A 15,996-nucleotide genomic window follows, 5' to 3' on the forward strand; every position below is an offset into this window, starting at 1 on the left:
GTCCATGTCATCCGCGAAACAAATAAATTGACTGGATCTGTTGAAAATCGTACCCGGCTGTTACACCCGGCTCCCGCATGACACCTTCTAGCGCAATGTTGGACAACAGGCACGAAAGTCCATCACCTTGTCTTAGTCCCCGGCGCGATTCGAACGAACTGGAGTGTTCGCCCGAAATCTTCACACAGTTTTGCACACCATCCACCGTTGCTTTGATCAGTCTGGTAAGCTTCCCAGGAAAGCTGTTCTCGTCCATAATTTTCCATAGCTCTACGCGGTCTATACTGTCGTATACCGCCTTGAAATCAACGAACAGATGATGCGTTGGGACCTGGTATTCACGGCATTTTTGAAGGGTTTGCCGTACAGTAAAGATCTGGTCCGTTGTCGAGCGGCCGTCAACGAAGCCCACGAACTTATTCACTAATGGTGACAGACGACGGAAGATGATCTGGGATATCACTTCGTAGGCGGCGTTAAGGATGGTGATCGCTCGAAAGTTCTCACACTCCAGCTTGTCGCCTTTCTTGTAGATGGAGCATATAACCCCTTCCTTTCACTCCTCCGGTAGCTGTTCAGTTTTCCAGATTCTGACTATCAATTTGTGCAGGCAAGTGGCTAGCTTTTCCGGGCCCATCTTGATGAGCTCAGCTCCGATACCATCCTTACCAGCTGCTTTATTGGTCTTTAGCTGTTGGATGGCATCCTTAACTTCCCTCAAGGTGGGGGCTGGTTGGCTTCCATCGTCAGCTGAACTGACGTGGTCATCTCCTCCGCTGCCTTGACTTTCACTGCCTGTACTCTCAGCGCCATTCAAATGTTCCTCGTAGTGCTGCTTCCACCTTTCGATCACCACACGTTTGTCCGTCAAGATGCTCCCATCCTTATCCCGGCACATTTCGACTCGCGGCACGAAGCCTTTGCGGGATGCGTTGAGCTTCTGGTAGAACTTGCGTGTTTCTTGAGAACGGCACAGCTGTTCCATCTCCTCGCACTCCGCTTCTTCCAGGCGGCATTTCTTCTCCTGAAAAAAGCGGGTCTGCTGTCTCTTCTTCCGTCTATAACGTTCCACGTTCTGCCGGGTACCTTGCTGCAGCGCGACCGCCCGCGCTGCGTCCTTCTCCTCCAGAATCTGTCTGCACTCTTCCTCAAACCAATCGTTCCGTCGACTTCGTCCAATATACCCGACGTTGTTCTCCGCTGCGTCGTTAATGGCTGCTTTAACTGTATTCCAGCAGTCCTCAAGAGGGGCCCCATCGAGCTCACCCTCTTCCGGCAACGCTGCCTCGAGATGCTGCGCGTATGCAGTGGCGACATCAGGTTGCTTCAGTCGCTCTAGATCGTACCGTGGCGGTCGTCGGTACCGAACATTGTTGATGACGGATAGTTTTGAGCGCAGTTTAACCATCACCAGATAGTGGTCAGAGTCGATGTTAGCGCCACGATATGTCCTGACGTCGATAATGTCGGAGAAGTGCCGTCCATCAATCAGAACGTGGTCGATTTGTGATTCTGTCTGCAGTGGTGATCTCATTGCCCTTGGCTGCATGCATTCTACGCATAACATGAGCCTGGAGGTGCTTGCTGGAGCCACTCCTTTAAAGCACCGTTACTGGGAGCTCTCACTTAGAATACTCATCAAATGTGGAACAAGTAACACACTTGTTCTAGATAACTTCGATAATATGCTTGAACTAACTTGCCCTGAGAGTTTATCTCAACTACATATCATCAGACTTTGTCTTCCGTGTTATAATCCCCCTCGAGTTCACTTCACCAACGACAGTTGCTCAATTGTATACGATCTGTCCATGAAACATGCTATTCAAGGAATACCAGATCATCTTCGACAAATATCTATTCACTCACATTTTTCTGAAAAATATGAACATCTCAATTGCAACAACAGATATTTCACTGATGGTTCTCGTATCAACGGATCCACTGGCTTCGGTGTATTCAATGTAACTTCAACCACCTTCCAAAAACTTCAGGAACCGTGTTCGGTTTATGTTGCTGAGCTGGCAGCAATCAACTTCGCTTTGGGGATAATTTCCAATCAGCCCGTAGACCATTATTCCATCTTCTCGGATAGTCTTAGTTCTATCGAGGCACTCCGGTCGATAAAACCTCCACTTCTATCGGGGTTCCGTTGACAAAACCGACGTCAATTGATGTAGTCTTCCGTAGATTCAGCATGGCACCTGACACACGACCAAAACGTTGGAACAAATCACGCATGTTTTGAATCATGGCCGTTGATGTGGCGATAATGCTAATATCATCAGTATATGCGACGACCACCCTATACTGTCATCGCCTATCTCTCCAATGAGAAAAAATGGTGGCTAACATCTCTGGGGTTAGCGCGCGGTGGGCCCCACTGACAATTCAAAATTAGTAAACAAAAACATCATTTCGGGACTAATTTTCTGTGATGGAGTAATTGTTGGTAAGCAATTTGAATGAATTTATTACGATTATCATTATGTACCACGTATTCCGTGCCGTGAAAAATGTGTTCGGTTTTCAATTTTATTGTAATAAGACCGTCATTCAACACAACACGGTTAGTACGGTGTATAACAAATTTAAATATTTGGTAATAATATTGTATCATAAAATAACGCCCATAGCAGAATAATAACGCCAATTTTATGCTGGAGTCAGAAGCATAGCTGTGTGTCATACGGCTTGCGACGACCAGATCATTGCCACAAGCGCGTTCTAAAGATGCCACCAAAGGTTGTAAATAAAAGATATTTTAGTTACTAGATAAAGATTGTCGCTTCGGTTCCCTTTGTTCTGCTGTCCGAAACATGTGTGGTACATACCTGTCAAATCGTATGGATTTTCCTTCTTTGACATTTAGCTCCCCTATCCTCGCCAGCAAAAGATGTTCCGGACAGCGACGACAGCGACAATCTTTATCTAGTAACTAAAATATCTTTTTGTAAATATAACACAAAAAGGTGCATCGAAATTGGGTCCCCTTGCCTCACCGATCGTTGAATAGGGAAAGCCGCCGTCATGTGCCCATGATTAACACGCTTAAAATCAATAACACAGAGATGTGTTTGCATCACACAAAACGGACCTAATGTGGAACATCCCCTAGATGAGCGACAGTTACACAGGCACAAAAATGCCTCGTACGGTCGTGATAACGGTCCTTTTCAACATGTAAACGTTTGTACAGATTCCTTGTTTCATGAGGAACCAAATACTGTTGAAAATATTGAAATCCAAGCTTCAATAAAACCACACGAGCTATTTTTGTGGCTGTGTAACTATCGCTCATCTAGGGGATGTTCCGCCTTAGGTCCGTTTTGTGTGATGCAAACACATCTCTGTGTTATTGATTTTATATATTATATGGTTGGAGCAAACGAAATAAATGCTCATACTGAGAGTTACTTCAAGTTCTTACAAATTTTTATGTTGCCAATCGCACAGGATATTTTTGTCTGCTGGCCGTGAAGCCAGAATTGCTTTAATCTCTTCGCGTGTCTCTATATAATAACATCGTCTCTGGTCTGTACGAGCCGATAGTGTTGCCGGCTCTCCTTTTCTTTACTAGGACGATAACACCGTCGATGAACTTGGATGGAAAATTTGATGCCAATGCTTCATTTAGAATCAGATTCAATTCACGGTGAATTACATCAAATGCACGAAGGTAGAATTCCTTGGGGATTCCATCCGGTCCTGGTGATTTACTCGATGCACTCGTTTTGATCGCCGACCATATGTCCGCAGTGCTAATTGGCTCCATACATGCTGCATTTGTTGGATCGTTTGGTGGAACAATCTGGGCACACTGGAACTCTTGATCTGGATCGGTTTCTTCATTTGGTTCGGAATACAGTTCGGAAAAATATTGATGTATTTTGTGTTGAATGGCTTGGGAGTCTTCAATGGATTCTCCATATTCGTCTTCGATTTTTGTTATAGTTGTTCGTTTTTTTCGCCTCTCACCAAGCTGGAAAACAGAGAGTAGTTCTCCTGCTACTCTTTGCTCGTTTATACGAACGAACGCATGGGTGAAGCGACGCTGCAACGCAAGTAACTCACCTCGAGGCGAGCGGCTTTTACAAAAGCGACACCGAGATTGCGACTGTACTGGATGCGCAACACTTCTTCTCGCTTCAAGTCGAGTGTCACACCAACGAAATGATGGACCTCCTCGGATGACGGCTTTTTCGGCATATTCGCATAGTCTACGCATGTTTTTATAATGTTTTTTGCGGACATCGGTTTACGATGATGTCGAAGCACGCTGCGAAACTATATCTGAACACTCGCGAGGGACGTATTCTTAAAGAAAAACGAAGAATTAATCAATATCCGGCGATTGGCTTCCGTAGACGACAGCGCGACGTGAAAAACGTCCGATCGGCTCGGAAGTTGAGCGCTTACCATTACTTACCATTCTCACCCCAGACCCATTGTCACCCCCGATGACGGTACATATTTGCAGTCCTCCTCCCAAATCAAATAGGGTAACTCGCCAAATATTGAACGGCTAATTTCTTCCCCTTCTCCTTATGGGAGTTCAACAATAGGCGACAAAATTAGCCGTTCAACAATTGGCGATTTCAAATATAGTGTTTGTTTTTTTTATTGAATGTTTTGAAAGATACAAGATGTAATACACATTGTGACAAAATAATGTACTGATTGACGATACTACGAATAAATTATTAAATACTACAATTAAGAAAAAGGTGGGAATTATATTCTATTATATAGTAGCAAAATTGGTCGCCACAGTTGTCAGCTGCTCTCCACATCAATGGCCTACACTTTTGGTCATGCATTTACCGAAGCGAACAGAAATTCAACAAATTTCTTCCTTACTCGCGGCATGCATTGAGGAACATTTATAGTGAGTGATTCGCAAGCCTAAAAAAGACTCTATTTTACTACCTTTCGTAAAATTGTTCATAATTTGAACACAACCAATCTAATCTTACCAATTCCTTTTAATTAGTTGTCCACTTTCTTAACCTTTTCCCAGATTAAACACTTATTATTGGCGGGTAGATCGAACATCTGCTTCAACGTGATTCCGTTGGCGTGGGAAAGTTTCTCCAGCACTCGCACATCGCGAATTCCCCATGACGGATCTCGGTGCCTGAGTGACGCATCAAACTGCACATTGCTTTCCGGGGTCAGTTTGCCGTCCACAGCGTAAGGTCCGTACGTGATTAGCAGTCCATCCATTTTGAGCAATCGGGACGCATTCCAGAACAGTCCCTCGCTACACTTGAACGGCGATATGTGCATCATGTTGATGTTGAGCATGTAGTCGTAAGATTCCGCCGAGGTTGCGTAATTGATACTGCGGTCATTGTTCCACTCGGTGCACGGCATGGAAATATCTATCGCTATCGGTTCCTGTAGATTCGATGCTTGGGCTTCGGCTCGGTACGCTTCGATACTGCCGAAAATTGAAGTGTCATATTCCGAAGGTTGGTAGTGGATCTTGGGGAAGTGCGATGCAAAGTAGGCAGCGTGAAGACCTACACCGGAGGAGATTTCCAGCAACTTACGGTTCGGGCTATCTTTGTCTAGGAATTTGTTGAGTACTTCCAATATAGGCGCCTTGTTACGTTCCCCAGCGGGGTTGCTGAGCTTGCGGATGCGGCTATGAAACACAGAATGATTTTTGATAAGAAATAAGGATTAGAAAAAGGATTTTTTTACTTATTTCCCAAAAGCTAAGGGGAAATTGAACGCAGTTGGAATCTTAGTAGTTTTTGAATTTTAATAACAAAGCCCAGTTTTTTCTTCTAATCCTAGTTTCCACTTTTGGTAATTCCATTTTAGTCTGATGTCTAATATGTAGTGCAAACTTGCCTTTCACAATCTTGAAGACGCTTCCATGCATGTTAATTTTGCATTAGAAACTTATGTGACTTGAATTCATTCTTAAATCTGTTTTCAGAGTTAGGAAATTTCTATAGGTGGATTAGCCAATAAGGAAATAGACGCACAACGCGGCGACATCACGCCACGCGGTGCTCAAATCAAGTGATATGGCTGGTTTAGGCCAAAAGCTCACGTAGCGTCCTTTCAACACAACGTGCACGCAGCGTTGAAATAACGCAGATGTTCTGGAACGTATATTTTAGTTCTCTACTTGTGTTATTTTAGAAGAGAATTGCCTATACCCAAAAATCGTGTGTCAGATACTCTCACAAATAATGCATAAGAACCTATCAAAATCTGCATAAGAACTGGGCATAAGAGATTTTTTATACAAAAACCCTGATTAATCTACCTAGCGATGTTGGTGCCTTTCCCTTGCAAAAAAAATACTAATAAATAAGAGTGAGTGTTTTTTAGTGTGTTTTGCGCATAAAAAATAGTATTTTGGCCATAACTTCTGATCTCATAGTCCAATCTGGCCATTTTTCAATAACAAACAATGGGACAGGATTCTCAGTCGAATGGAGCTTGTTGCGTATAATTCGGCCAATGCTAAGTTCCAAAAAGTGTGTTTACAAAATTTTGTACACATACACACACATACATACATACACACAAACAGACATCACCTGGGCGTCGAACTGAGTCGATTGGTATATAACACTATGGGTATGCGAGCCTTCTATCAAAAGTTTGGTTTTGGAGTGATCATATAGCCTTTACGTATACTTAGTATACGAGAAAGGCAAAAATGTAAGCTTTGTTGTAAGAAAAGCTTGCACAATTGTAAGGTCTAATACAAAATATGGATAAAAACAATCAAACAATTTGGAATATGCCCAGTTCTTATACAGAATTGTATGAAAATCTTACATCTGCTGGTTTGGTGTACACATTAAAAACATGACTGATTACTAGTTTTACCAACGGATCGATAAAGGATTGTGTATAATACTAGTATTTCAAAACACTTTGAGCTTATTTCGAACGAAAATTATAAAAAATAATCAAATTCCCCGTAGATCACGCTGGCGCTGTTAACAGTTAACGTTACTTACCTCATCATTTGTGTCAAGGATCGTAGCTTTTGAAGATGTTCACCTAAAATGAATTTCTGCTGAATTGGATTATAGTGCTTTTGTTAATAATATTTTATACTCATGACATAATGTAGGATTGTATGATTAGATGATGGTAGATCATATTTTTATTTAGAGAGGAATTTAGTTCAGACTTACATTTGAAATAAAAGTCAAATACTTGAATTCAATGTTCAGTACATGAGCTTTTGATAAATTTATCCCTTTTCGGGACAATTGAAAGATCAGATAAAATATCTTAAATTAGGGATTGCTTTGATTTATAGAAATATAAATTCAATATTGGTAATTCAAAATATAATTTACAATTTCCACTGTATTATTCACAATCAAAGTTCCCAGACAACACAAACAAAACACTTCTATACTCAACCGGCTGTTAAAAACAGTGACGTTTAATTTGACACGTGCCTCATTGTGGCGTTATGCATTTTACAACTAATGGGAGATGTAATTTTATAGCGTACGTTTGTAACAGTGTGGCTTAACTGCGCCCTTTCAACAGCATACATTTTTGTCGACAGTGGATCAACAGAGAACTGCAAATCTTTGTTCTATGCCTGAAATAATGATTGTTACTTTTCTGGGTTTTCTTATCCAAAAATTGAAAAAAAAATTTACACACACGGTAGTTAAAGCTTCGCAAATCTACATAAACAGCATCTTTTTATGGTATGTCCTTTTCGGTTGGTGTCTTGACTGTATTTAACTGTGTTGGATTTTCGGTTGAGACATTTTTTCATATATTCACCTCATCAACGCAAATACACCAATACGAACGCTTCACAACGTTCACAACGGGCCAACAAAGCTTTTCCAAAGCGTGATGGGAATCTTCAAGGGTATGCGACATGACACTTTTTCATGTCGAAACGAAGCGCACAAACAGCTAGAAATTTTATCTTGGCTTTTTTCAAAACCATTGTATGACCAGCAAGTTTAATGTTCGTCAAACTAAAAGCTTGGTGGTCTTTATTGCAAAAATAACAGCAGCGTAGTAAATATAGCGGAAAAACTTAAACAAATATTTCGCCCTTTGATTCGCATGCGGGTACGTCCAGAAGTAAGTAGTTTAATGAAATTTTATAATGTGACAATTGTTAATCGGTATTTTATGTACCACAAATGTGTAATAGGATGTTTGGATTACATACATTTGAACCGTTTGTTTGAGAAACTGCATATGTAACATTTTTGGCCAAAATAAGATTTTTTATATATCCTGAATCCTCTTCCAAAAATACGTATTCTGGCAAAAAATACGAAAAAAAAATTGTTTATTCAGGAATGCATGATTTTTTTTTCCTTTTTTTTTTGAGAATCTACGTATGTCCACGCACTTTGAAGAGCAATTATGGAGTACTGGTTACAGTTTTTGTACTGAAAATGCACCAAGGTGTTAGTTTTACCAAAAACTATTGATCTGTATCCAGGGTTTGAATCCAAAAAAATCTCTCACTTATCATGTCTGTATACATTCTCAATAGGGAGCATACCGTGAGAGACGTTTTTCGGTAGCTGTTACGATAAGGAACAGATTCGGGGGACTACAACCCATGATAAATTTCTTTTAATAAGCCCCAATTGCGGGGGCACCTGTTTTGATTAGCAACCCTATAACCAGAAACCGGGGGAGTGAAAAACTGTCGATATGGCAACGTATGAAAATGCATGAAATCGTGATAATGATACTGGCAGCATTCGAACTTCTTGCTCGCTTCTTATGGATGCAAAAAGTAAACAAGTCGAAATGGAACCGCTTTTGACGGTTCGATTGGAAACAAGATGGCGTCTTCGCCGATCTCTTATTCTAGTATTTCTAGTTTTGATGATGCATTTCAACTTGTTCTACACAGCTGTGCGAAAAAATAATGTCCCCAACATAAAATGAGCGAGAACAAAGCGTTTTATCAAACCGCCTATCCGAATCAGTTTTTATCCAACTTGTATACAAGTGCGATAGTTTTGTTTTCATGGCTTGTTATAATTCGAAGAGGTTTTTGCCTCTCTTTTGTCGTTGTTCGTTATCTATTGAGGCGATTTCTGCTATCCCTGTCTGTATCGAAGAAATCGAAAGGTTCGGTGCCAATTTGTTCAAAAACAGTTTTTTGTTGTTTTCTCGAAATTGTATAAAATAGACTTATGCAGTTTCTCAAACAAATGATTCATTTTTTCTTTCGCACAATCATTCAACAAATTTTCGTCGAATTGAATATCAATAGTCTTACCGCACGGCTAAGGAGGTATTCTCGTATTATCTTGGTATTTAAATTTTAATTTGTTTTTCCTTCATGATATCACGATTTTCGTTAGTATGATATGAAAGCTCATTTAGTGATCTTTGCAATGCTATATATAAACCTTGGTATTGTATCGGAAAAGCCTTTCAAAACTGGTATGAAGTGAAACAAAGTTTTGAGAAGAAAATCGCGTTTTTTTACCTTTTTACAACTCATATCTCAAAAACAATAACAATAACTCGTAGGGACTTGGCATTTTGGGATTTTATTATTTTGTGTATCTACTTTCGAAAAAAGTAGGGGAAAAATTATAGGTGAAAGTCGATTCGAAGATCGAAGATGTACCGGGTGTTCCACGCCCAAATGGATGTACACGAGGTGCAAAAAGTGGAAAAAAATGGAAGATAGGGGTATTGCAACCCCCGCGGAGAGAGTGACTGAATGTCAGGAGAGTGGCGCACACGTGGTGCAAGCAAATTGAAGATGGGGTAATAGAAGTAATACCCCCACAGGGTGACTGACCGAATGTACGGGCGAGTACATAAGTACCTAAGCCTCGCATGGTACGTGTGGTCTGCTTAGGCAGTAGTGTGATCCGGCTGCCAGTGACGGAATGGGAGAAGTCTCGCTAGGCCTGGCAGGTGTGCCAGGGGCCGATAACACTGCGAAACCTCTGAATTAGGGGACATTAAAGTCTTTTTTTGCTTGGGGGGTTGACTTGGGGTATCCCCTGCAAGGTACTTGGTCAACGGTTTGTTGGCGGTCTTGTGGCTCAGGTGGGTGAGTGTTGGGGCACATGTGGTGCCAGTGTGTCTTTGTGCACAGGTGGTGCATGGGGAGTATCAGGAGAGTTGAGGCGCATACATGCACTTGTGTACGTCATGTAGGGGCGCAATGCCCAATAGTCATCCCCCGAGGTATTTCTTAATTGCGGGCCGGTGGAATGACTGGAGAGGAAGGAGTTAGTTTTAGTGAGTCGGGAGTGATGTTCCCATACCCACATTACCTGCACACTCAGTTTTCATTTCTGCAGCTCGGCAAAAATCCGCACAGCCGTGCGCCAGCAAAACAAGTAACTGATATTCCGGCAAAAATAGCGTTTGTTAGCTGATTTTCGGCAAATTATTTGCTGATTATCAGCAATTTTGACAGAAATCTCGGAAATAAACATGTTTACTGGGGCACGGCTGTGCGATTCTCGGTAAAAGTTCAACATTTTGCTGAGATCCCGGTAAAAAAAATTAAATGTGTGGGTACGCCCCCAGGTGTCTGGTTGAAAATTTCCTTTATCTTTAGTAAAAAAAGAAAAAGTTTAGTTTAAATATATTGAATTCCTACAAGGGTTAATTCAACCAGCGGAGACCTTAGCTACCAAAGGCAATTTATTTATTTCGTCAAGCATTGTAGACTACAAACACATTGTTTCACTTAAACACTATCTGTTTTAATCACTAGACAACTATTATGCTATACTATTCATTGTTTTCCTCACTAGCGTGTTAGACATTGATATGTCGATGACCTCACAATATTTAGTATATATGTTCATCTTAGAGTTTTTTAGCATAGGATGTGCGTTGCAGATTTAGTTGAAATAATTCACGATTTCTCAAGGTACGCGTAGGTGCATAAAAGTTCAAGCCTGACAGAAGGCTTTCTGCTTTTATCTGATGTGAGATTAAACCATTAACGAATGTTACACAACAAACTTATCTTCTTTTCTTAAGTGTTTCGATATTAATTAGTAGGCACCGAGATTCATATGACGGAAGCGGTAGGGTTGACCAACCTAACTTTCTAAGAGCAAAAAGCAAAAACTGTTTTTGTACTGATTCGATTCGATTTGAGTGGACTTCTTGATAGGGTGACCAGACAATGCTACAGTATTCTAATATTGATCTGACGTAGGACACATAGAGTGTTTTTATCGTGTAAGGGTCATTGAAATGATAACTGAAACGTTTAATGAATCCAAGCATGTTATGTGCTTTATGAATAATGACGTTATAATGTTCTACAAAGGTCAACTTGGAGTCTAATAATAACCCTAAGTCTCTCACTTTTGTGCATCGTATAATTCGTTCCTGGCCTAGCTTACAGGTAATGTTTTGTAATATCTGCTTTCTAGTAAATGAAATTATGCTACATTTTTTCACTTTATATCGAGAATGTTTTTTGAGCACCAGTTATAAAAATCGTCAATTTCTTGTTGAAATACGGCTAAGTCAGCATCATCACAAATTTCCATGTACAATTTCATGTCATCGGCATAAACAAGGACCTTAAGGCGTTTTAATATGAGTGTTATATCATTAACAAAAATAATGAACAATAATGGACCTAAGTGTGATCCTTGTGGTACACCAGAAGTAACTTTAATTGGCGAAGACAATTTATTATGGAAGCGCACTAACTGTGTTCTATCTCTAAGATATGATTCAATCCATCTAACCAAATATTCCGAAAAACCTAATCGCTGAAGCTTAAAGAGTAATAAAGAGATGTCAACTCTATCGAAAGCCTTACTGAAATCCGTGTACAAAGTTTCAACAGAGTTACCTCTATCAATTGCAGCAAGTGAAAATGTCACGAAGTCTAAGAGATTAGTGGCAGTGGATCTGCCTTTAAAGAAACCATGTTGGCGATTTGTGATCAAGTGCTTAACCTGTTCAAAGAGTTTCATGTTCACAATAGATTCAAACAATTTTGGTATACATGATATAATTGCAATGCCCCGATAATTTTGTACGTCTGAGCGTTTGCCTGATTTGAAAATTGGAAGAAGATAAGATTTTTTCCATAAATGTGGGAATACTCCATGAGCTAATGATTTATTAAGAAGCCAAAATAATGGTTTTACAAATGAAGTAGCTAATTGTTTTAGTAATAAAGGGGGAATTCCATCGGGTCCAGGACCCTTGGACGCATCTAATGCTTCTAAGGGGCAAGCCAGAGTAAACGCGACGAGCGATGCGACGCGACGCGACTCACGTAAAAGAATAACAATCATTATCAACAGGCTGTCAAATTGCACTGTCGCGTCGCGTCGCACCGCACGTCGCGTTTACTCTGGCTTCGCCCTAATGCTGTTACAATTTCATGTACAGTAATACCGGATATTGATATATCATTTGTCTGATCAGGTAAATAATGAAAATAATCACGATCAAAAACAGCACCCAGAGGTTTGTAAGTGCTTTGGAAAAAATTCGCGAAATAATTGCAAATTTCCTGGCTATCATGGCTAACCAATTCTTTAAATTTCATGCATGATGGAAAAGTATCCGATTTCTTTTTCTCTTTGACAAAGTTAAAGAAGGTTTTAGGATCCTTTTATATTATTTTCTAAAATCCTATTATAATTTTCGTATGCTTCTGATATTTGATCGTCAAGCTCCTGCATATTTCAATATATTGTTTCAGATTATCAGAAGTTCGATTTTTCCTGTATGTTTTATGCATTTTTTGTTTACGATTTCTTAGATTTCTTATCTCACGAGTGAACCAGACCGGATTCTTAGAATTGTTGAAAACTTTTTGCGTTTCTTAGGTACTAGCTCATCTACTAACGCAAACAGTGTTTGATTAAAAAATGTAGACTGCTGTTTATATCTAAGTTACTATTGAGTATTGTTTGCCACTCAACTGCGTCAAGTTCATTTCTCATTTTATCAAAGTCACAATTGTTGAAGTCATTCACCATTTCAAATGCACATTTATTCGGGCGAGTGCTGGCAGAATTTATTATTAATGAGTATTCAATTGCTGTGTGGTATTGTTCGTTTTTCCACAAAAGATGCTGGGCCTTATCAACATTGAAATCTTCCGTACAGTTAGTGAAGAGAAGATCTAAATGGACATTACGGTCGTTACTGACATGATTCACTTGATTTAATCCCAACTGACTAGATTTTTCAAAAAGTGACTGTAAAGTTTCATTTTCACCAATGATAGGAAGTAGCAAAGACATATTATCTTCATCTGCAATAAATTCAATTGAGTTTGATTAAAGTCACCGTATATGTGAATTCTATTTTCTGAATCCATGTCACTCATAACTTGTTCTGCTGTATTAAAAACTTTTCATAAGATTGTTTCTTTGCAAATGAGGGGGAAAATAAACTGACACAAATATATGTGTCTCATGGCCAATCAAAACCTTTACCCAAACGTCGTCAAACTCTTTAAATTTTTCCGTTTCAATTAAGTCGGAATCAAATGCGGTATTTACAGCAATTAGTACACCACCACCCGATTTTTTATCAGTTAAAATTAGGTCTCGATCACATCTAAAAACATTGTATTTATTACCGAACACTTCCTCATTTTTTATACTTTCTGTCCAACTAGTTTCAGTACCAATTATAATATTGTAAGCGCATGTACATACTTTATTGTGAATTTCGGTTAAAATTTTGACAGTATATTAGAATTTCATTAGGGACTTCGTGATCATTTTTACTTGCTACCACAGTCATGTTGGTGATTCTGTCATCGTCACTTATGCTATGAATATTACATTTAATACATGTAGATTCAATACCTTCCTCTAAGGAGTTCGTCAATGCTGGCAAAAACACTGGCAAGCACAGAGGTCCCAACCAAGCGCATTGGTGATTGATTAGGAGTATTGGATGTCGTAGGACGGTCAGAAGCAGGATACGCGTTCAGAATTTCTCCTCTCTGGAATGCAATTGGTCGATACAGTGTTGGAGGCGGACGCGAAAAACGTTCCTTAGCAGCTGCAAGTAATTCTCTGTCCATCGGTAGGTTAAAAGAATGGTTATCGTCATCACGAAGGGCGAAGTGGCTTCGTTGAGTTGTCATTTTATTATTACTATGGTTCTAATAAAATGTGGCACTCTGATGTGTGGACTTGGTGTCGTAAATTTATTAGTTTTATTACGATCATTCTTGCCATCATTCTTAAATTGCTCAGCATAACGTCGTTGACACCTCTTTTTCTTTGCCTTAGCTTTCTCAGATAATCGTTGCTGGTTCAGTCGACGACGCTTACGTGCATCGTAATCAGTCCAATCGGCTTTCCATATTTTCATAGAACCAAGAAGCCGCCAACCCGAGCTAGTTTGGAGCGATTCTGATTCAGCTTCCGTTTCAGCTAGTTCTTGCAACAAGTTTGGTGGTGATTCTTTAGGAATAAGGCGAGCAGTGCCAATGTTGGCCTCCAATGTGCTCACTACAGTCGCCAAAGATTTTACTTCATTTAAGATATCACCTCCAACAGAAGAGGCCAGTGATTGTAACTCAGTCAAAGCATGTGATACTATTTGTGACTGACTTGAGTTATGTTCATTGCAATGAGCAGCCATATCCATAGTCAGACTGCTCAGCGTTTGAAATTCACTACAAATTTTTTTGAATTCTTCTGTCAAATCTTTTGTCAGATCCTCCACGAAATCATTTATATGCTGTTTAGTGGAGTTCATAGAAATGTTCAGCAGTCCCGTTAAATGATTTTTATTGCAGACAGCTCATCAGCTGACCTATCTTTTTACTTGTTGTCGGGCTGTTTTCAATTAAACGTGATAATGATGAAACAGCATTTGATAAGTTGGACGAAGTTGTTTTTATTTATACACGCAGTCGTTTCTTTGAGCTGCAACTCAATATTGTCAAACAATTCGCCAACTGCACTTAATTTCTTCAGGTCGGAAGCCACTCGAAGATTAGCATCCGTTTGTTCTTTTATTGTGTCAATTAACTGCTGCTGCTGGTGGAGTACCTTGCGGGTGTCTATTCCTGACTTCAAGTTATGCTGGCAGTCGTCGCACAGGGGAACCATGTATGACAATATGAAATTTTCCTGATGCCTCTGCACTCCAACGCATGCAGCATGGTAAGTTTTAAAACAAAATTCACACTTCCATAGGAACCGGTCGTCGCTGATATTGCACGATTTAACACTGCACTGCATTTTAACTGGACGGCCGCGCGCGACAATTGAAGCAAAAAAATAAAAATAATAATTAAAATAAGTGCAGAGCGCTTAAAAATGCGTCCACAACCGACGGCTAATTAAAATCGAATGAAATGTATCATAGCATAGTTACGGTGTACTTCGTAGATAGGACACTAGTGATACTCATGTTTTTCTTTTGAAATCCTTATCCAGATTGCTATCAGAAATCAAGGTGGGTGTAGTCCTTGATTCCAATCTAGGTTAAAAATCCCAAAAGCATGAGGATAACTATTCCTGGCCACGCCCATCCTCACCGTAATTTGGGAGGGGGAGAAAGTGTTGATGTAGTGCTTACTTATTTACTGTGGCACCACCAACGAGCTGGGAACCGGCTTCATAGTGCTGGGAAAGATGCGCCAACGCGTGAATGGGTGGCAGCCAATCAACGCAAGGATGTGCAAGCTGAGGATTAAAAGCCGTTTCTTCAACTATAGCATCATCAACGTGCACTGCCCACACGAAGGGAGACCCGACGATGAGAAAGAAGCGTTCTACGCACAGCTGGAGCAGACATACGATGGATGCCCACTGCGGGACGTCAAAATCATCATCGGTGACATGAACGCTTAGGTAGGAATGGAGGAAATGTATAGACCGGTCATCAGACCGGATAGTCTGCATACCGTATCGAACGACAACGGCCAACGATGCATAAACTTTGCAGCCTCCCGCGGAATGGTAGTCCGAAGCACTTTCTTCCCCGCAAGAATATCCACAAGGCCACATGGAAATCACCAAATCA

At 40.3% G+C, this 15,996-nt stretch overlaps 1 protein-coding gene across 6 annotated transcripts; it reads right to left on the reverse strand.

Moving 5' to 3' along the window:
• Positions 1–4,596: 4,596 nt before the first annotated feature.
• LOC134216426 (methyltransferase-like 26) lies at positions 4,597–7,528 on the reverse strand. Of its 6 annotated transcripts, none has more exons than XM_062695318.1 (4): positions 7,502–7,528; positions 6,993–7,035; positions 4,977–5,650; positions 4,597–4,917 (listed from the first exon to the last, which is right to left on the reverse strand). In XM_062695318.1, the coding sequence occupies exons 2-3, from the start codon at positions 6,998–7,000 to the stop codon at positions 4,990–4,992; spliced, it is 669 nt and encodes a 222-aa protein (XP_062551302.1). In that variant the 5' UTR covers positions 7,001–7,035; positions 7,502–7,528; the 3' UTR covers positions 4,597–4,917; positions 4,977–4,989. The 6 variants fall into 6 exon arrangements, with proteins under 6 accessions (XP_062551302.1, XP_062551298.1, XP_062551300.1 ...); XM_062695314.1 differs by lacking the exon at positions 7,502–7,528 and adding an exon at positions 7,173–7,414; XM_062695316.1 differs by lacking the exon at positions 7,502–7,528 and adding an exon at positions 7,173–7,414 and having other exon boundaries at positions 6,993–7,048.
• Positions 7,529–15,996: the final 8,468 nt, after the last annotated feature.

This window comes from Armigeres subalbatus, chromosome 2, assembly GCF_024139115.2.
Source record: "Armigeres subalbatus isolate Guangzhou_Male chromosome 2, GZ_Asu_2, whole genome shotgun sequence".
Classification (NCBI taxonomy): Eukaryota; Metazoa; Arthropoda; class Insecta; order Diptera; family Culicidae; genus Armigeres; species Armigeres subalbatus.